The 22419-nt window shown below is 41.6% G+C and overlaps 1 protein-coding gene across 1 annotated transcript in view; it reads left to right on the top strand.

Moving 5' to 3' along the window:
• The window catches only part of DNAH12 (dynein axonemal heavy chain 12), a 171424-nt gene that overhangs the window by 111377 nt on the left and 37628 nt on the right, over positions 1 to 22419 (top strand). The window contains exons 48-56 of the mRNA XM_045024879.1: positions 3681 to 3761; positions 6238 to 6414; positions 9145 to 9276; positions 10106 to 10195; positions 11365 to 11505; positions 12721 to 12962; positions 13320 to 13467; positions 19449 to 19594; positions 21093 to 21307. Coding sequence (XP_044880814.1) covers positions 3681 to 3761; positions 6238 to 6414; positions 9145 to 9276; positions 10106 to 10195; positions 11365 to 11505; positions 12721 to 12962; positions 13320 to 13467; positions 19449 to 19594; positions 21093 to 21307 — 1372 coding nt within the window. The remainder of the gene's footprint in view (positions 1 to 3680; positions 3762 to 6237; positions 6415 to 9144; positions 9277 to 10105; positions 10196 to 11364; positions 11506 to 12720; positions 12963 to 13319; positions 13468 to 19448; positions 19595 to 21092; positions 21308 to 22419) is intronic.

Consider the following 22419-nt stretch of genomic DNA (forward strand, 5'->3'; position numbering starts at 1 on the left):
GGGTGATTTCATTTTGGACTTTGCCTGCTGCATCACCAAGCAGATGATGTGGCTGCAGCAGTGGGTCCTCCAGCTGCAGCAGCTTCAGGAGCAGCAGATTGAGGAAGATGAGGATGACACCAAGCCACTGCTACTATTGAAGCTATTTCTGGGCTTGGGAAACCAACTTGTTCTCCAGACCTGGGATGACCAGCAGTAATGAAGGAAGCCTATTTTGAGATCTGTGCTGAAGTAGCCTTAGAGTTGCAATGGCAGCATATCAACATGCTGTGCCCCATACCTGCTGAGAAGCAGGTCGCCAATGCCATCGGAAGCTGGACACTCACAAATGTTATTGATCTGTAACCAACCTATTAGATGTAGGGAGACTGACTGCTGATGCGATTGTTATGCAGATGTGCGATGCCATGCATAAAGTACTGTTGCACCAGGTTATAAAGCTTGGTAATGCTCAGGACATTGATGGCTTTGCATGCTTGGGTTTCCATACTGTATTGGAGCAGTTGATGGGACCTGTGTGCCTATTATTTGCCCCCTGTACCAGAGCTCAGAGTTTATAAACAGAAAGGGGTATTTCTGCCTGGTGCTCCAAGGACTGGTTGATCACTGTGGCAGGCTTATTAACATAAATACAGGATAGTCTGGAAGGGTCCACAGTACCAGGATCTTTCAGAATGCAGTTCAGTTTACCTTAATGGAGGAAGGACAGTTTGCATCCAAGCTCACTAGGGATATTAATAGTGTGGAGATTGCTTCAGTTATCTGGGGGGAGACCCAGCCTATTCTCTATTTTCCTGGTTAATGAAGCCATTCACAGGTCACTTGGACTGAAGGAAGTAACTGTTTAACTATTACATCAGTAGTTGTGGAATGGTAGGTGGGAAGCTGCAGGAAAAAAACTTGCCTAAGATTATAGCTGCATGTTGTATTTTTCACTATATTTGTGAAATTAAGGGAGAAAGTCTTAATGGTGGGTGGGAGGCTGAGGCTTAGCAGCTTGTTCAGCTGTTTGAGCAGCCAGCAAGGCATGCAATAGAAAATGGGAACAGACTGAACAATACTGTCAGGGATACCTATTGCTCTTACTTTGAATCTGAGGCCTGAAAATGTGCAGCTGTACATCCAGTTGTTATCCTGGGGGGCAGGAGGGAATGGATTGTGAGCACTGCAGTTTCTTTTATGGGTGGTAGAAGTGGCACATTGTGCCACTCCTTATTTTATCTTGTGTCTGTACCTTTATCTTCGTTGTCATCTTCTAGCCTTACTTTCTTTTATATGTGGTCAGCTCTTCGAGTCCTCCTTCTTCATTCCAGTCTCTCTTGAAGCAGTTCCTCAGAAACTCTGCAGCAAATTAAATCCTTTTGTGTAACATCCATCCATCTAGTTTTGGGTTTTCCAGCTATTCTCTTACCCTCCACTTTCTGAGTTTAACACCCTGTTTCCTTTATGTTCTTCCAATCTACTTTTCGTGCGCCCAAATCATCCTCAAGTATCAGAGGGGTAGCCGTGTTAGTCTGGATCTGTAAAAGCAGCAAAGAGTCCTGTGGCACCTTATAGACGAAGTGGATATTCACCCACGAAAGCTCATGCTCCAAAACGTCTGTTAGTCTATAAGGTGCCACAGGACTCTTTGCTGCTTTTACAAATCATCCTGGATTTCCTCAGCTTTTCTATAGTTGGTACCATCTTCACACTTCCCCTAATTCATTTGTTCTGAACATGATCCATCTTTATAATTCTGAGCATCCATCTTAACATTTTCATTTCCACTGTATTCAATATCTACTCCTGTCCCTTCCTCAGTGCCCAGTATTCTGAGCCATATAAAAGTGCAGGCCTAATTACTGTCTTGTAGATCCTATTTTTCATTTTGAAAGGCATTCTCCTGTTGAAGATCATTCCACTCACTTCTCTTACCTCAGTCTATTCCTTTCCTGTTCGGCGTATAAGTTTGTAGCTGAGTTAACCATTATCGTGTACTGTTGAACCTGTGTGCATGGATTTCTGTACCTCTGGTAGTGGCTTACCTTGCAGGAAGACAAATCTACAGACCAAATACTGTGTTTTATTTCTGCATATTTTCAGGCCATTTCTTTCTAGTACTAAACTCCATCTCTCTATCTTTTCCCACTTCCCCTTTACTCTCCCTCATGAGTCCTACATCATCTGCAGAAAGCATGCACCAGGGTGCTACTGTCTGGATTGAGCACCAATGTGAACAAACTTGGAGCTGAGCCTTGATGAACTTCAACTCTTACTAAAAACTGTTCTGTTTCTCCAAATGGGCTTCTAACTGTTGTAACAGCACTTTTGTGCTGTGCCAGTACCTTTATTCCAGAAGCTAGGAATAGGTGACAAGGTATGGATCACTTGGTGATTACCTGTTCTGTTAATTCCTTCTGGGGCACCTGCCATTGGCCACTGTCAGAAGACAGGAAACTGGGCTAGATGGACCTTTGGTCTGACCCAGTGTGGCCGTTTATATGTTCTTATGTTTATACTTTTGTGAAAACCTATGAGTTACATATAGGTTTACAGATTTTCTGTGTAAAATTGATTGCTGATTCTTTATGAATGAGTTTAACTATTTTTAAACAACAATTTATTATATAACAATCAGAAATAAACCTTTACTTAAACATGAAACACAACTTTAAAATGACTATAAAAAATAAACTCCAGTGTAGTGGAGGGCAGAACACAACAATAGGGAGAAGCTCCAATTAACAAGCAAGTATATGCTGTACCCCTGCCTCTGCTTGTTCTTGGGCCTTCTGGTGTTGAGTGTTGGGGCTCAAAGTTATCAGGGGCATTAGATGGCTTGAAAGAGCTGGGTTCTCAGGTGCAATTGTTGTTACTGCCTTGACATTGGACCGAGGAGAGGAATGGCCTCTGGGGACAGGGCTGTGGGGGTACAGTAGGGAAACTGGGTCCTGAGTCCTGAAGACATCATGGCTTTCCAGGGACTGCCCTCATTGTGTTCTGATGACTCTTGCTACTTGTCTCCAGGATGGCCAGCAGGGTCCATAACCTACTTGGGTTGAGTAGTGGAGTAATTGCTCAAAATTCTGTCCAGCTCCTCCAAAAATGGACAGGTAATATTTCCACAGTGAGACATTTCCTGGTATCCCTGACTTTAATGTAAGCCATTGTGAACTGTTTCTTCTTTATCTGGCATTGGTCAGCATCCTGGTTGTGACCCCTCATGAAGATCTGCTCAGCAATGTCCACAAAAATATCTCTATTCCAGGGTCTGTCCACAAGAGTTTGCTGCACTGATGGGTTGAGATCAAGGGTCTCAACACACTCCAAGTGGCTGCTTGAGGCATATTATAAGGCTTCTGGAGTGATAGTCCAATAGGAGTTGTGTGGGCAAATAGCTTAATTAGTTTTAAGAGCGAGCTGGACAAATTTATGAGTGCGATTGTATGGTGGGGCAGGGCTCAACTGCCCTGGGACTCATTTCTGGTTTATGTCTTATGTTCCCAGGTTCTTGTCACTAATGTTCTAGCCTGTTTTCAGGGACTATAACAAGTTTTTATGGGGTTCTTTTAAATATATTACCCATATTTGATTTTATACTGTATTTAAGTGTTAAACTTTCTACTTATTATTTGCTATATTTTTAGCATCAGCATTTACTGCTACTGTGATAATTTTATAAAGAAATGTCCATCTAGGTTGGTGAAATGAAGCAAGAACTAGTTGATCTGCAACCCAAACTGGAGGCGGCTAAAGTGGATAATGCAAATATGATGAAGGTAGAGTTAAGCAAATATATTGTTCAGTGATGAAATACATAATTTGAGTTATTTGTAATGACTAAATGATTATTTTAATTAGCAATTATCATGTTGATAAGGTGGGGTTTCCAGGAAATCTGGGGAAATAGGGCTTCCCATTAGAGGCTCCTGCTGGTAAAGCTCTATGAAGGCCCAGTAGAATGTAAAGCTGTATCCCATAATGGTATCCCATAATGGTAATTACTGCGGTGGCTGGTGTCCACATTACCTTCCTTCTGTTGGTGGCGTGCATCCTCACCAGGAGCACTTCCACCGACTGAAGAAGGGCAGTGTGCAGCTCCGTGCAGCTCCCTGCTGGGAGCCCAGCTGCCACCCAGGCTTCTTGCCTCCCTGCTCCTAGTCAGGAGTTTGGGGCGGGGGGAGAGAGAGGCTGCTGCCCAGGCTTCTTGCCTTCCCACTCCCAGCCAGGAGCAGAGCACAGCCACCTGGGCTTCTTCCCTCCCTGTTTCCAGCCAGGAGCGGGGAGAAGCTGCCCAGGACTTGTTACCTCCAGCAGGGAGATCCATGCCTGGAGTCCAGTCAGCTGTCATGCTCCCAGTGGGGAATGGGGAACTGGGATCCTGGGGGGAGGGGCATCATGGCCCCCAGTGGAGAGTGAGGAGCCCGGGCGGCAGCCATAGCCGGAAGAACTGGGTTGCAGTCTGGCTTGGAGAGGACCTAGTAGCAGCCTGGCTCGGGAGACAGCTTTCCTGTTAATTTCACAGCTTCAGTGGAAAAGAATGACAGCCAACGTAAGGAACGATGTGTCAGCACAGACACTGTGTCACCTTAACTACACCAACATAAGCCCTATGCCTCTCGTGGAGGTGGAGTTATGATGTCGGTATGGTAAGGCACGTATATCGGCGGGATATGTAGTGTAGACACTAACATAGTTAGGTTGACATAAGCTGCCTTATGTCAACCTAACTCTGTAGTGTAGACCAAGCCTAAGTAACCTTTGAAAGCATGTAGTACAGTGTTTGTGTGAATATTGCAGATCCATAATGCCACTTGCAAAGCAATTTGTTTTTAATGAAGAGAGCTTACTTGTACAATATATTTGTCCATACGTCAGAATCTCAGTTATTCATGGAGGAGCTTTACAGTGAATTCCTGAAAGGGGTAGTATAATTATGCTATTGTATGCCATCTGTCTTACAGGGGAGATGAGGTTAAGATATGAGCTCTGTTCTTGTTCTTGAAGTGCCTGTGGTTACACATTGATGCTATGTCTAAACTGAAAACATCTGCCAGTATAGCTATGTTGGTCAGAGGTGTGATCCCTGACTGATATAACTATGCTGGCAAAAGCCACTAGTATAGATGCAGTTTACAGGCAAAACTGCACTTTTGCTAATATAGCTTGTTTTGCTCAATGGGACTGGAATAAGCTATATTGGCAGAAGCTCAGTTTTGCTGGTATAAACTGCATCTACACTAGGAGCACTTTGCCAGTGTAGTATACCAGTACAGCTGTACCACTGAAGTCCTACTAGTGTAGACATGGCCTAAGGTTATAGGCTGAGTTTTCAACAGAGCCTAAGGAAGTAAGGTGCCCAACTCTCATTAAAATTCAGTGGATTTTGGTAGCTTAACTCTCTCTTAGTAGATGTACGTGGCTGCTCTTACAATAACTATAGTACTAAATAGAGGAATGTCTTTCTTGACATTTTTGTCAACTTGGCTGTTACTTAAGAATGGCTTTCTAAAAATGCATTCCAGTATATTCCGCCTACTCTGATGAATCTGCATTCCAGGTCAGAGTCCCCAGCACCCATCAGCTTTGAGGAAACTAGTCATCAGATTTATAGAATTGGGAGGGAGTCATTGCAGTGAATCAAGTGATGGCCTCTTCACTCAAAAGAAAGCAAAATAGGTGTAGTCTATATTACAGACTAGGGGCCTGTAAAAATCATTTTACATAACAAATCCATTTTTAAGTTGCAGCATGATGCACAAAAAATCACTGGTAAACTCATGGCCTTTTACACTGTAAAAGTATTGTAAAAACAGCTATTTGTAGTAACTGTAATCTTAGTGCATGTAGTGCTGGGTTTCTCGGTAGGAATTTCAAAATTGTAAGGATATAAAGCCCTTATTTAATACAAGGAACACCTTTTATGTGTCTTGGTTCCAATTTCAAATCTAAGGCTGCTTATGTTTCTTTGATTCTGCTAGCTATTGACATGGGTCCACAGAGATGTTATGTTACTCCTACAAAATTCCCATTACCTACAGATCTTTTCTTTTCAGTTTATTTTGAGAAAACTTTTTAATGCAGATTAGTGTCATATAAATTAATCATGATTCTAATATTAACCTACTGAAAAACACAAAGAAGTAAACCAACATTATTTTACAGATGCTCTGCATCATAGCCCCAGACAGTTGATTAAATAAACACCATTCAGTGGCAAGTTTGGTGAATTCTGCTCATGAGTGTTTTCTTTAGATTATAGAGAAGGAGTCTGCAGAAGTGGAAGCAAAAAGTAAAACTGTGAAAATAGATGAGGAGATTGCTACAGAAAAAGCAGCAGAAGCCCAGGAACTGAAGAATGAGTGTGAGAGTGACCTGGCAGAGGCAATTCCAGCGCTAGAGGCAGCACTTTCTGCACTTGACACACTTAAGGCAAGCTAAATTTTAAAAAATGACACTCTAAAGAGTTGTTTAATTTTTCTGTGTATTTTGGGTTATTTGCCAAAGAACACGCTAAGGAGAAAACAAGAAAAGGTTTGAAAAAGGTTAAAGTTCTCCATTTTTGACATCTGGCACAATCACAATGCACTAGATATTCTTTTATTCCTCTTCTGATTGTTAAAAAGCATACTTCTTTTTGTTGTGTGACACAGAAAGCATTTCTGAGAAAACAAGTTTCAGATATCTTCTCTGCTTGACAACCTGTGGGATTTTTTTCTCCCTAGACTTTCTTTATGTAACCCTTCTGCCCGTCTGAGTTGGCAGCAACAAGGGCTGGGTTCAGTATCTAGGGGTTCCGTTTCAATAACACAAGGCAAAACTGGCTCGAGCCCCCACCCAGTGACCTGGGACAATTACATACCACCCCCTGGGCGCCTCTGAGACGTAATAGTTCCCCTCTCACAAGCAAGGAGTCTGAGTATAGCAAAATCCTTTTAATAAAGGAGGGAAACAATGCGGCATTATGTTGGGGAAACACCACAAACAGGAGTCATAACACAAACCATGAGCAAAAGACACCCCCCCACACACATAAGTTTGGCAGTATCCTTTTCCCCTCAGGGTCTTAAGTTCAGCAACCCAAAAAATCACCCAAAGTCCCAAAAATCCAACAACCCAAAAGTCTCTGTCCCTGGTCAGTGCAGCCCCAGAGTTCAAAAGTTTATCTGCAGAGTTTTACCTCCCAGCCTGGAGGAGGGGGACAGCAGTGTTAAGGGGCACCTTACATGGTCCGAGGCCGACTGCCCCACCTCTCCAGGGGGTTCTGCTGCAGCCTTCACTGTGAGCCACTCCACGAGCCATCCCATGAGCCACTCCAGCTGTTCCACAAACTGCTCTGCTCCACCAGCTGTCCCGTGAGCTGCTCCAGTCATCCTGCAAACTGCTCTGCTCCACCAGCTGCTCAGCAACATATCTTCACGCCCCACCACAGCACTCAATGATTCCAGCTCTTAGTAATTTTAGCTCTTCAGTGATATCAGCTTGTAGGAGGGGAGCCTCAGTGCTGGTGCACCATTTGTCCCAAAGTGAATTCAGCTCAGCAGCCAGTAACTAGACTCCTAATGGAATTAAAATTAGCTCTGATAATCCACAGTAGAGAGAGGAGGAAGTGTAATTGGTATTCCAGGCCCTCAAAAGGGGCCCATACCATCAGGTACAAATACCTGTCTCTAGCCCCTCTCAATTCACTGGGTTTTGGAAACCCATGTCCCTTGTCTAGCAAGTGCTACCTAGTTGATGGCGAGTCTCTCTGTCATAAAACAGTTTCATTGTCCTTGATTCACATAATCAGGGTAACAACACTTTATTCTTCCTGCCCCAATAACGGAGAAACTGGGGATCCCACAGCAGCCAAAGTGACCATTTGGGCTCATGCTAGGCAGGGTGGGTGTGCCCATGCAAACAAGATCAGCCCCTGAAGTTCTTTTCCACAACTTGCCACAATTCACCACCAGATGTCAGGGTAGAGCTCATCCTGACTCTGCTTACATTTATAAATACTTTCCCAAGGCAGTATGTATCTCTCCCTTCTTTCCCTGGCTCCCTTCTCTCTCGGCTACTAGGTTCTGTCCTTTCTTCTTTTTTCTGGTCCATCTCTGCTTTAGGTTTTCTCTATATGCTTAGTGACAAATCATCACAAACTTCCTTGAGCGCCACTCTGTATATCTTTGTTTTACCATCTTTTTGGAATGAGTGGTTCTGATCATGCAAGAAGTTGTGTTCCTCCTGTAAGGTGTTGAGCACCGTCAATTCCTGTTGAAGTCAGTGGGAGTTGAGGTCTCTCAGGAAGTGCTCAGCATTAGGCCCTAGTCTCAGGATTAGGCCCTAAATTTGTTGCTTTAGGAGACCACCTGGTCATTATTACACAAAAAAACTTAGATGAGAAGAGGAATCCTGATTAAGATCTTACAAACACATTTATACATGCTTTACTCTCACATGTAGTCTGATTCAGTTCTTTCATGGGATTAATTACATTCCTAAAGCTAAGCACAAGCATATTGGCAAGACTGGACCTGTATTAGGCACTACACACAATTGACAATTAACATTGGTGTTTAATTTCTCCACCCAGCTAGGCTTAGGGATGTCCATTCAAGGAATCCATCACTTACATTTTTGTTTTAAAATTATAATATGGCTAAGAATTTTCTGGATCTTGAATTTTTCCGTCACCATTATGACTCAGTTACCAGACTTTAGAACAGTATTGTAGAGCAAATGCCTGCATGAACTGTTCAGCTGGATTTACCAAACATATGAGAGGTCTTGTGTGCAACCTACGGATAAGTACCAAAGAAATCTTTTGACCTAATCTTGTATTTTTGTATGGTTTGTTTACACTTACCAAACTTGCTCTAATTTTGATCTCCCATGTATAAGAAAAAGTTACTGTCTGGTGAACTCTTCTTGTGTTCAGGCAATATTAACTATAGATTTTCAAATCATCCCTTCTAAAAAAAACCCTTATAATTATTATATTTATTGCATGCAGTGTTAAAATTCCTTTCATTTCTGTTTTTATTCACTACATATATGCTACTTGGTCATGAGAAATTGAGAACTTTTTTTTATTTTGTTATGAATGTTGAACATTTTGTGTATGATATACAAAACTGTAAAACAATACATTTTATTTTTAAAATGTCACTTTTGTTTTAGCCTGCTGATATAACAATTGTGAAATCAATGAAGAATCCTCCATCTGGTGTCAAACTAGTTATGGCTGCCATCTGTGTTATGAAAGATATAAAACCTGAAAGAATTACAGATCCTACGGGGATTGGAGGCAAGGTAAAATGGCAGAAAGCAAATTTCAAATAAGAATATAATTTTTCTAATATATTTGTTCATCAATAGCAGTTCTTCTCAAATGAAAAATATAGGGCCCTTTAAACTAGACACACATTTGCAGCCTTCAAGAAAACCGTGGATGCAGGTTGTATATCCACAAGGAGACAGCTTCAACTTCCAATTCACCTGCTGTGGAACTACAGAATAGCTTGTGGAGTGGAGAGTTCACTGTTTTCTGCTTTCTGTGACTCCTGGTCCTGTATCTTTCCTTCTCCCTGAGAGTTGCTACTGATTTTGTAGAGACAGGGCAGTTAAGTGGACTCTTGCCTTAGCCACTACATGTGGTGAATCAGGCCAAACTCCCTTATTGTATAAGAGGTACCCCCGATCATCAGAGTAAAGGGTCTTTTTCCCCCCAGTCACTATTTGATTTTTAAGTAGGGTCTGGGGAAATATTTAATCAGACAGGCTCCTCTCTCTGTGGCTGATTGCATTCTCAAGCAGATTTCATCTTCATACCATGTGACCCCATTGGATTTCTTTCCTTTCTGTCTTGGAAAAGAACATTGCTCTGACATTAGAGCATTAGGGAAGATGGGGCCTTATATTAATAACATACATGAGGAAACTAAGTGGCAAATACTTTGGATTAGTAATATATTAAAGCTTCAAAATATAAACAGTCTGAACTAAATCCTTAAACATGCTGCGATCTGACTTTTACCAACCTTCTGTATTAAGTATGCATTCCTGTCTGTTAATTAGAGGATATTTATGAATTCATTTTGATTTAAAAGTTTTTAAAATTCGTCCCTAATTTCCATTGTAGGTCTTGGATTACTGGGGGCCTAGCAAGAAAGTTCTGGGTGACATGAATTTCTTAAAGGATCTTAGAGAATATGACAAGGATAACATTCCAGTAAGTGTTTGGTTAATGTAATGAAATCTGCCTCCAAAAACATGTATAGAAGATATTACACCAAGGGATAAATTCACACAGGGCTTTCATGGAAATAAACTGCATGGGGAAGAGGGAATTATGTCAGCACACAGCAACTTGCAATCTCAGTTATTCTGTGGGCTTTTAGGAGCAAATGCCTTCTGAGAAGTGAATGACACTGTTCAAGAAAGGTGCATGGCCAGGGCAGACTGGGGATACAGTGATGCAACTCCTCCTCTCAGTGGCTCCTACCAGTGGTGCCTCCTATTGCATTCCAGCAGGATTTAGAATTATCCCTCAGTAGGTACCCTGTAGGGGATGTCTGTACCACTGCCTGCTAGCTGCTTGAGTGAAAAGTTCTGTATCTAGATTTACTCAGCTCAAAAATATGTAAGTAACATCTCCTTGTACCAGCTTTACTAAATTAGTCCCTGTATGTTTACCAGAGAAGTTGTGACAAAATCAGGTCTGGCATAATACATTTTATTTAGTTTTGAAAGGACTAAATAGATCAGTGGGGTTTTTTTATTTCATGTCAAAAACTGTTTATCTGAAAAATAGATTAAATCTGACAGTGTGGATAACATGGTATGATTATATGCCCAGAAATGTACAAGGGCACAATATAAAGATGTGACCTCTACCTGCAGGGAACTTACTGTCTAAGGGGCTGATCCTTGCAAGTTGTGAGTACTTAGTATCTCAAGATTGGGCCCAGAAGTAGGCACAGGCAATGTAATTCATTCACATACTCTGGTTGAAGATCCAGTCTTGATTCAGTAGAGATAACTTTGGGGATCATCATTAAAAAGCTTTGCTGAAGTAAGTAAATTCTAAGGAAGACTATAAAAGAAGAAAGGGAATGCATTTGTTTCAGAAGGAGAGGCAACTTAAAATAAGACTTGAAGAAGGACACAAAGGATGGCGATCTGACTAGGAGGGAAGCTGGGTAAGAATGTAGACACTGAGAAAATTAGAGAAACAAATTAGAGCTGGACTCTGTCACAGTTACCCATATTGAGTAATTCCTTAGTGATTTCAGTTGATCAACTTTTGGACTTAAGGTATTGTTCAGCAAGGTAAGGGTAGCAACACTGCGCCTGAGATAAATAAAGTTTTCCTATGGCTGTAATGTTTTTATCATGTAGGTGACTGTCATGCAGAAGATTCGTTCTGAATATCTGACTAATCCTGAGTTTGATCCACCTAAGGTGGCTAAAGCATCCTCCGCAGCTGAGGGTTTGTGTAAATGGATTATGGCTATGGAAGTGTATGACAGAGTTGCTAAGGTATGTTTTGATACCATTCCTGAAAACTCTCGTTGACTTTAGTAGAAGCTACATACACATGTGGACTACAAGACTAAGCTATTTATTATGATTGCAGTTAAACTGAAATAAAAGGTTCTTCATTGGAAAATAAACTTAGGACATATATTTTCAAATTTAATAGAGGACTGGGACTATCTGTGAAGATGAAAATAACTGTCAGATTTGATGAAAATAAGATATGTTTTACTGAAGCAGCATATAGATTAAAATAAAGTACTATAAAGTCTGTCAAAAACTATAATCATACTTTTATTTTCTGCTTATATCATAAAAGAGGATATCTAAAATTGTGATCCAGGAGGTCCATGGAGAGTGGGTTGTCTACATAATTAAATATTTTGAGAATCAAGGAAGGAAAAAGGGGGATGGTGAATGGAGAGAGAGAGTCCATGCAAGAGACTTTCTCTTACGAGAAATCCAAAGAATTAAATACTTGAGGAATCTCTGCCATAGGGTACACACACCACCACTAAATAGAACAGAAATATGTTCATTCTACTAGAAAACTGTGAAAAATATTTGTATGTTCTTTTTTTCTTTAAACAATATAACCTAAATTGCATCTGTAAATGGATATTGAAAATCAAATTATAAATCAAATAATTTTTTTTAGCCAATGGATGGTGCTTTGGAATGATATTGTTTTGGGGATTTTTGTATTCTTTTTTTGTTTTAATTTTTAACTTAGAGAAAAAGGAGAAAAAATTCTGTCTGCTTTAATCCTTGTTTATCTCACTTTGGTAATTTTTTAAATCAATGGTACTAGCATTGCTGCTATAATAATAATAAAAGGTGTCCAATGTTGGACACAAATTTATGGCAAGCATCAATACAGTATGTTTGCTGCCTCTGTAATGCAACTTCATTTATTAATTTAATACAATAAGGTTCAGAGCCAGTTTAATTTTAATTTTTTTTCAAGTAATTTAGAATGAATATACATTGTTAGTTGGCTATACTTCCTAAGCTTCATTCTCAAAAAACATAGTGCATTTAGTATATTAGACCCACCTCCCTATTCATCACTATGGCTTCTTTCCAAATATGAATATTATAAAATATTCTTTTCCTAACCTTGGAATATTTATCCAAAGTGTTACATATAGAACTTTATACATCAGTAAACCTATAATATATGGATTTAGCATCCCTGCATTAATTGTAATTGAACAGGTGGTTGCTCCCAAGAAAGCCCGTCTAGGGGAGGCCCAGCAGTCCTTAGCAGAAACTATGGCATTACTGAATCAGAAGAGAGCTGAACTTGCAGCAGTGGAGCATCATTTGGCAAACTTGCAACAAACCTTTGTTGAGAAAACTGAAGAAAAGGCTCGTCTAGAATTCCAGGTGGATCTGTGTGCTAAGAAACTAGAAAGAGCAGAGAAGCTGATTGGAGGACTGGGTGGAGAAAAATCAAGGTCAGATGTAAATACAAATGCTCATTTGAACATGCATCAAAAAGTAGAGACAAAACCTGAGCGTTAGTTCTCTGAGCCTTAAACTTTTGCATCCCTCTATCCTCATTTGGGGACTGGGGCAATCAGGTCCTTCAAAGATTGTCAAAGGACCCAATATTGTGATGTAAAAAATACCGAAACACTTGAGGCAGTCTTCAAAGCAACATTCAAGGGCACAAATACAATGTTTTAATTATTTCTTTGCAATTCACCTTTAACGTAAAGGGAAAACACTTCTTGTGTTGATGATGTACTCTGTTAATGCTACCAATATAGCAGTTTTAACTTCTTTTATATGGTATCTTTGCTTATCCATAGATGGTGTAATGCTGCAAATGATCTTCAAAATACATATGATAATTTGACAGGAGACGTTCTGATATCAGCTGGAGTGATAGCTTATCTGGGTGCTTTCACTAGTGCCTTTCGACAAGAGTGTACTAAAGACTGGAGCAAGTTGTGCAAGGTTAGAAAGTTTATCTTAGGTTTAAATAATATCTTTCATCCCAAGGGACCCCAAAATGCTTTACAATTTGTGAGCCAAATCCTGAAATTTCTAATTTTTTACTTGGTGTCTTAGTAAAAATCATATTAAAGTCAGTGGTCTAAATTTTGCTGATTTACACTTCTGAAAATCTAGAGTAATTCACTGAATTCAGTGGATGTATTCCAGGTTTACACTGGTGTACCAGCAATGATCTGATGTTGACCCATTGACTTCAGTGAGAGTTTCATGTGACTAAAGACTAAGTAATGATTAAGAGGACTTCAGAAATTGGCCTTAAATAAATAAAGGAATCACTTTACAAACTAAAATGCAGCCACATTTTGATGGATGGCACAATGCTAGCTAGTCTGTCCAACCCAACCACAAACCAAAAGAATTTTTGCATATTTACTTATCCTGATAAAAGCCCTGTCCCCAAGTAAAGCCCTTCAAGTAAATCATTTAAATAAACCATTTTCAACACTACCATGTTTGAGATGATGCTCCTTTACTGTGTTTCCAAACCTAATTTTTGAATGGATAAATATGAAACATTTTTAAATTTGTAGTGTGGATGCAAACATGTTAAGCACTGTAAGGTCTGGTCTACACTATGCGTTTATACCGAATTTAGCAGCGTTAAACCGATTTTACGCTGCACCCGTCCACACAATGAAGCCCTTTATATCGATATAAAGGGCTCTTAATACCGATATCTGTACTCATCCCCGACAAGGGGAGTAGCGCTCAAATCGGTATTGCCATGTCGGATTAGGGTTAGTGTGGCCGCAAATCGACGGTATTGGCCTCCGGGCGGTACCCCACAGTGCACCATTGTGACCACTCTGGAAAGCCATCTGAACTCGGATGCACGGGCCAGGTAGACAGGAAAAGCCCTGCGAACTTTTGAATTTCATTTCCTGTTTGGCCAGCGTGGAGAGCTCATCAGCACAGGTGACCATGCAGAGCTCATCAGCACAGGTAACAGTGCAGTCTCCTGAGAATCAAAAAAGAGCTCCAGCATGGACTGCCCGGGAGGTACTGGATCTGATCGCTGTATGGGGAGAGGATTCCGTGCTAACAGAACTCCGTTCCAAAAGACGAAATGAAAAAACATTTGAAAACATTTCCAAGGCCATGATGCAGAGAGGCCACAGCAGGGACTCAGTACAGTGCCGTGTGAAAGTTAAAGAGCTCAGACAAGCCTACCAGAAAACCAAAGAAGCAAACGGAAGGTCCGGGGCAGGGCCGAAAACATGCCACTTCTACGCTGAGCTGCATGCAATTCTGGGGGGGTCCGCCACCACTACCCCACCCCTGTCCATGGATTCCGAGGTGGGGGTGGTAATCGCAGCCATGGCTGAGGATTTTCTGCGGACGGGGAAGATGAGGAGGAAGAGGAGGACGAGCTTGTAGAGAGCACACAGCACTCTGTTCTCCCCAAGAGCCAGGAGTTTTTTCTCACCCTGACGGAATTACCCTCCCAGCCCTCCCAAGCAACTATCCCAGACAGTGAAGCCATGGAAGGGACCTCTGGTGAGTGTACCTTGTAAATATAAGACATGGTTTAAAAGCAAGCATTTTTTAATGATTAATTTGCCCTGAGGACTTGGGATGCATTCGCGGCCAGTACAGTTATTGGAAAAGTCTGTTAGCATGTCTGGGGATGGAGCGGAAATCCTCCAGGGACATCTCCATGAAGCTCTCCTGGAGGTACTCCAAAAGCCTTTGCAGAAGGTTTCTGGGCAGGGCAGCCTTATTCCATCCTCCATGGTAGGACACTTGACCACGCCATGCATGTAGCAAGTAATCTGGTATCATTGCATGACAAAGCCTAGCTGCGTATGGTCCCGGTGTTTGCTGGCATTCAAGCAACATCCACTCTTTATCTCGCTGTGTTATCCTCAGGAGAGTGATATCGTTCATGGTAACCTGGTAGAAAATCGGGAATTTAATTAAGGGGACAGAGATGGGCATTCTTACTGGGCTGTTTGCCTGTTGCTTAAAATAAATCCTTCCTTGCAGGTAACCAAGCAGGGGGAGAGGGGGGGTGATTGGCGCTGAGCTTTTTCGCATTTGGCTAGGATCTTCCCTGCTACCAGCCACGCAGTGGGGGAGGGAGGGGGTATTTAGCAGTGATCTTCCATGATACCAGCCACGCGGTGGGGGGACGGGTAAAGCGATCATCCCAGAGAATTGGATGGGGGGGGGTGGTTTCTGCTGCTGCATGTTAACAGGAAAGAAGCAGCACTGAATGGGCTTTGCTTGCTATTTGGTAAAAGAGGCCGCTGGTAAAGGATATATGAAGGCTGCAGAAGCCGAAAGACAATGGCTTACCATGACCGCATGCAAGCCGAATTCTGCTGCCTGGACCTGCGTCTGTGAGATCTCTAACACCAGAGCCGCAGGCACTCAATATTAAGATGTAAAATGCGACTTTGTAGTGAGATCACATGTGCTATGTAAGGTGAATAGTGTTGTTCACCATGAAAGAGTGTAAGCATTGTTCTGTAAAATTTATCTTTTTAAATACTTCTCTCCCTTTTTTCCCTCCCTCATGCAGCTGCAAATTTTTCAAGCCTTCCTACTCCATCCCGAAGGCTATCTCAGATAAGGCGGCGGAAAAAAAAGACACGAGACGAAATGTTCTCAGAAATCATGGAAGTGACCCGTAATAAAAGAGCTCATCTGAATGAGTGGAAGGACGTGGTATCAAATTACAGGAAAGATGCCAGTGAACGTGAGGACAGGAGGGACGATCGAGATGAGAGGTGGCGGCAGGAAGATCAGAGGTGTAGGCAGGAAGATCAGCGGTGGCGGGATGCAACTCTGGGGCTGCTGCGTGATCAAACTGACATGTTCCAGCATCTGGTGGAGCTTCAGGAACGGCAGCAGGATCACAGCATGCCGCTGCAGCCCCTGTATAACCACCCTCACCCCTCACCATGTTCCACATCCTCCTCACCCAGACGTGTAAGAACACGTGGGGGGAGGCTCTGTGCACCCGCCCACTCCATCCCTGTGGACAGCCCAACCAAAAAGCTGTCATTATTGTGAAATTTTTTTAGTGGCCTTTTCCTTCCCTCCTATCCTCCTCCCAAACCACACCCGGGCTACCTTGTCAGTTCTTTCCCTCTTTTTATAATGAATTAATAAAGAATACATGATTTTTAAACGATAGTGACTTTATTTCCTTAAGCAAGCTGTAATCGAAGCGGGAGGGTGGGTTGCTTACAAGGAATGAGTCAATCAAGGGGGGTGGGGTTCATCAAGGGGAAACAAACACAGCAGTCACACCCTACCCTGGCCAGTGATGAAACTCGTTTTCAAAGCTTTTCTGATGCGCACCACTTCCTGGTGTGCTCTTCTAATCGCCCTGGTGTCTGGCTGTGCGTAATCAGCGGCCAGGTGATTTGCCTCAGCCTCCCACCCCGCCATAAAGGTCTCCCCCTTACTCTCACAGAGATTGTGGAGCACTCAGCAAGCAGCAATAACAAAGGGGACATTGGTTTGGCTGAGGTCTGAGCGAGTCAGTAATGTGCGCCAGCGCGCCTTTAAACGGCCAAATGCACATTCCACCACCATTCTGCACTTGCTCAGCCTGTAGTTGAACAGCTCCTGACTACTGTCCAGGCTGCCTGTGTATGGCTTCATGAGCCATGGCATCAAGGGGTAGGCTGGGTCCCCCAGGATAACGACAGGCATTTCAACATCCTCAACTGTTATTTTCTGGTCTGGGAAGTAATTCCCTTTCTGCAGCCATTTAAACAGAGTAGTGTTCCTGAAGACACGAGCGTCATGAACCCTTCCCGGCCATCCCACGTGGTAGTTGGTGAAACGTCCCTTGTGATCCACCAGTGCTTGCAGCACCATTGAAAAGTACCCCTTGCGGTTTACGTACTGGGTGGCCTGGTGCTCCGGTGCCAAGATAGGGAGCACCAGGCCACCCAGTATCTATCTATTGCCCCACCACAGTTAAGGAATCCCATTGCAGCAAAGCCATCCACTATGACCTACACATTTCCCAGAGTTACAACCGTTCGTAGCAGCAGCTTAATGATTGCTTTGGCTACTTGCATCACAGCAGCCCCCACAATAGATTTGCCCACTCCAAATTGATTCCCGACTGACTGGTAGCTGTCTGGCATTGCAAGCTTCCAGAGGGCTATTGCCACTCGCTTCTCAACTGTGAGGGCTGCTCTCATCTTGGTATTCTGGTGTTTCAGGGCAGGAGAAAGCAAGTCACAAAGTTCCATGAAAGTGCCCTTACACATGTGAAAGTTTCGCAGCCACTGGGAATCGTCCCAAACCTGCAAAACTATGCGGTCCCACCAGTCTGTGCTTCCCAAAATCAGTGTTCAATGGCTAGAACCTGCCCCATTACCATCAGGATCTCCAAAGCGCAGGAGCCCGCGGTTTGAAAGAATTCTGTGTCCATGTCCTCATCACTCTCATCGCTGCGCTGCCATAGCCGCCTCCTCCTCGCCTGGTTTTGCAGGTCCTGGTTCAGCATAGACTGCACGAGAATGTGTGAGGTGTGTACAACGTCCATGATTGCTGTCTTGAGCTGAGCAGGGTCCATGCTTGGTGTGCTATGGCGTTTGCACAGTTCACCCAGGAAAAAAGGCGCGAAACGGTTGTCTGTGCTTTCACAGAGGGAGGGGTGAGGCTGTACCCAGAACTACCCGCGACAATGTTTTTTGCCCCATCAGGCACTGGGATCTCAACCCAGAATTCCAAGGGGCGGGGGAACTATGGGATAGATACCCACAGTGCAACGCTCCGGAAATCGACACTAGCCTCAGTACATGGACGCACACTGCCGAATTAATGTGCTTAGTGTGGCCGCATGCACTCGACTTTATACAATCTGTTTTACAAAACTGGTTTATGTAAAATCGGAATAATCCCGTAGTGTAGACATACCCTTAAACTGTGCTACTTCCCTTTAAAACATTTTAAAAATGGTTGCATGAAAAGGGCTTGCATACTTGCAGAATGAAATATCTAGTCACAATCTAAGGCCCTAATTCTGCAAAGGGAATTGCTCAGATGACCCTTACTGCCATACAGCATCCCACTGATTTCAGTCGGATTCCATGGGGCATCTGTTTGCAGTACTGGAGCGTGAAGTATGTTGGATGGCAAAGTGGAAGATAAAGGCTTAGGCTGCGATCCTGCAAAGGGACCAATAGGGCTAACACAGGACCAGAATGTTCCCTTTGCAAGATCAGGGCCTTTCAACTTCCACTTCGTTGTTGGATGTTGCTAGCCCTCGCTCCTCTTAGCTCCCAATCCTGCAAATAGATGCACTAATTTTGACCTATGTACCTGTACAGAATCCCATTGTTCTACTGAAGTCAGTGGTGTTCCTCATGGGTGCAAAGGTCTGTGCTAGCACATATATTTGTATAGCTGGTGCTTTACTGAAGAAATTATTGCTGCACAGTACTTGCTTGTGCTTTTTTTTAAAGAGACAGTTGTACCATAGACTTGATTTAGGTAAGTAAGTAACGATGAAGTAATACGTGACTGATTGGCATTGGAAAAGTGCATTGCATTAATTGGAAGTCTAAATTCAGAACAAATAAACAAAAGTTGGGAAAAATTTCTTGCAATTCAAAGATTTCGATGGTTCTGTTTTCCCCACTACACTGCAGTGTGTTAGTTATCATCACACAACATATTACAAAAGGGTAAAATAGAATGCCTTCAGAACTGGAAAAAAAATTGAGAAAAATCCCACAAAATTGGGGAAAGTCACCACAAAATTTCTACTAAATTGGGAAAAATCTTTCCATTTTCTGCAAAAGTGAATTTCCCCCCCCCCCCATGATTTTCTCTCCTTGAACAAAAGCCAATTTTTAAAGGAAGTTGTGAATAAATTAATACTTTTAACCTAAGCAGTATTTTAACAATATTTAAAGAAATAAAGAATAAAGATTTATTTTTTATTGTAGGACAAAAATATCCCTTGTTCTGAGAACTTCTCCTTGAGTAAGACCCTTGGTGATCCAATAAAAATCAGAGCCTGGAATATTGCTGGATTACCAACAGACAACTTTTCGGTCGACAATGGTGTGATTGTTGACAACTCCAGGCGTTGGTAGGTAACAAAGAAGCTAATAATTTGCTAAAACAGAGATTTCAGACTAAATGAAATTTAGTCTATATACTAGAAACAGAAAGGTGCTGCATATCCTTCCTCTCCCAAACCCTTCAGTGGGACTTGAGGATGCTTTGCTCCTCACAGGATCAGTCCCAATGTTTTCAGTGAGTGAAAGTTTTCCTTCCAGAATATTACAGATAATTTTTTCATCTTTAAATGCAGTTGTTGAATTTTATATTGTGTTTAAACTTATTTCTGGATTATCCACTAGTTTCCAATGTCTTTATTGTGTACAATGACTTCACATTGCAAAACTATTGACTAATAACACAGATTGATATAAATCTGGTAATTTCTCTTTTTTGCAGTTGTAGAAAAATAGAAGACAGAAGGACATTTTTGACAACAGTTTTAATAAATATTTTTTTTGTGTGAGCCATTAAATATATAAACCACAATATAGAAAAACTGTGTCAGATTATGCACACATTTCAAGGTCCTGTTGCTACTACAGTCAATTTCAGCTTCACTCTTTGTCATGTTTTAGAGACTAGTGTATTGGATGAAATTGACTTCTGTGCAGAGGGTCAGCACAAGGATTTTTGTTATCAAAGTCTGATCTAAGCCTTATTTTGAGGATGTAAGTCCCACTTAAATGCTGTGGGAATATTGGGATGGCCCTCTGCACTGGAGTGAATTTCAATCAGTAAGAAAAACATTACAAATTGCAATAATAATGTTCTATTATTTATTCTGTTCTGGAACCTGAATGTTGCCTACAGGAAGAAAGACACTCAGATACTATTTATATCCCTTCAGTGATCCTCCATTGAAACTCAAACAGCCTACCTGTGGGATACACTAAATTTGTCTGACAGCTTTTGTGCTAAAAGCTTTTGCTTCCTTTAAAAAAAATATATATATATATATACACCTCTGCCTCGATAACGCTGTCCTCGGAAGCCAAAAAATCTTACCGCATTATAGGTGAAACCGCGTTATATCGAACTTGATTTGATCCACCAGAGCGCGCAGCCCCACCCCCTCAGAGCGCTACTTTACCGCGTTAAATCCAAATTCATGTTATATCGGGTGGCGTTATATCGGGGTAGCGGTGTGTGTATATATAGAGAGACTCATATCTTCAATTAGCGCAAGTGACTACAGCTCCATATTTCAAAACTTACATAAAATAAAAAATTCTAAAAAAAATCAGTATTCCAAAGGAGTAATACAACGAAGCTGTCAAAAAAATTCTGAATTCTGACCTGTTTTTTTTTAATCATAAACACCATCTTCATGGCTTTTAAAAGAATTCTGATATTTCTGTTCAAATTGTGACTGTAATACTCAGCCAGTGAACATTCATCTCTTAAAATAATACAGCCATAAAGTATCTTGTATCACTTTCTTCCAGCTAGTCCATAGCAGAAATAATTTTGAATTTACAAAAATTTACATATACTGAGCAAGTTCTTTGTACTGTACATTCTAGGCCCTTAATGATTGATCCCCAGGGTCAAGCCAATAAATGGATAAAGAACTCAGAGAAAGAAAACCAGTTGAGTGTTATCAAGTTCACTGATACAGACTACATGAGAACTTTGGAGAACTGCATTCAGTTTGGGACTCCACTTCTGCTAGAAAATGTTGGGGAAGAACTAGACCCATCATTGGAACCCCTGCTGCTTAGACAAACCTTTAAACAAGGTATAAGAAAATTAGTTATGAGCCCAGAAATATGCAACATTAATGCTTATCTAATGATCTGTTTTATCAGCTAATATTTTTCTTCTTTCTTTACTTTTGCTGCTTATGATCAGAGGAAGGTAATTTGATAGGCTTCTTAAGCTGATTTTTACTTTTTAATAAAGTTCACAAATGTCACATTATAGATTTCTTACTTGAAAACTTCACTACGCAGTGGTGCTATATTTAAATATAGTAGGTTTGACCCTGCAAAGGTAAAACCCCCATTGACGCTGAATATCTTTTTTCTGAAGTGTTATAATATGCTGTGTAATGCTAGATATTTATTTATAAAATATGTTTTAACTTAGTAGGCTGTATTATTTATTGCATTAAATTCTAAGTTAAGAAAAGTTATCATGGTATTTTGCAAAAGTTGCAATTTTTCATGTAAGTATTATCTTCTCAAAGTCATATGATGACGAAGAAAAGGTCTGGGTTTAAGGTGGGAATCTCCTTTTTCAAAAAATATATCCTTTCTTTTCCCAGTGATAAAAGGGGTGAAAAGTAAATAAATGAGAGAAAAAGAGTGGGTAGAGGGACATGAACACTGAATTTTCTTGTTTTGTTTTCAAAAAGAAAATTGAAACAAAAAATTCATTCAAAACTAAATGAAAAAAATTGTTTCTGAAGTTTGTCATGGTAGAAAAGGTCTGATTTTTTTTTGACCAGTTCTAACTACAGTGGATCTGGGAAATCCCAAATCTCACACACACTAGGGTTTTAGAACTGCACGGTGTGCTGTGGGCATTAATTATTGGAATCGTATTCAAAATAGGCAACAGCAGGGCTCAACACAGTCCTCTACTACAGAGAGCTGGTGGCTGTGAATTGGTTTCTCTCCTAAGATACCTGCTGTTGGAGATAAGGATGCAGAGCCTTCCTATGCAGGAAACTCCTGGCAATGGAGCTCTATAAGACACCTCCTCTAAGGACCATCTAATATTTGGAGGTGTAGGAGTCAGTCTGTGAGCAGCCTTCCCATGGATAAGAGGAAGATGTCTGGGTTGTGTGTCCACCCTTTAAAGATCCCCACTCTAGTTGAGTGGAAGCTAGGAAATGGATGGTCTGTC

The sequence above is a fragment of the Mauremys mutica genome, chromosome 7 (assembly GCF_020497125.1).
Source record: "Mauremys mutica isolate MM-2020 ecotype Southern chromosome 7, ASM2049712v1, whole genome shotgun sequence".
Taxonomy (NCBI): domain Eukaryota; kingdom Metazoa; phylum Chordata; order Testudines; family Geoemydidae; genus Mauremys; species Mauremys mutica.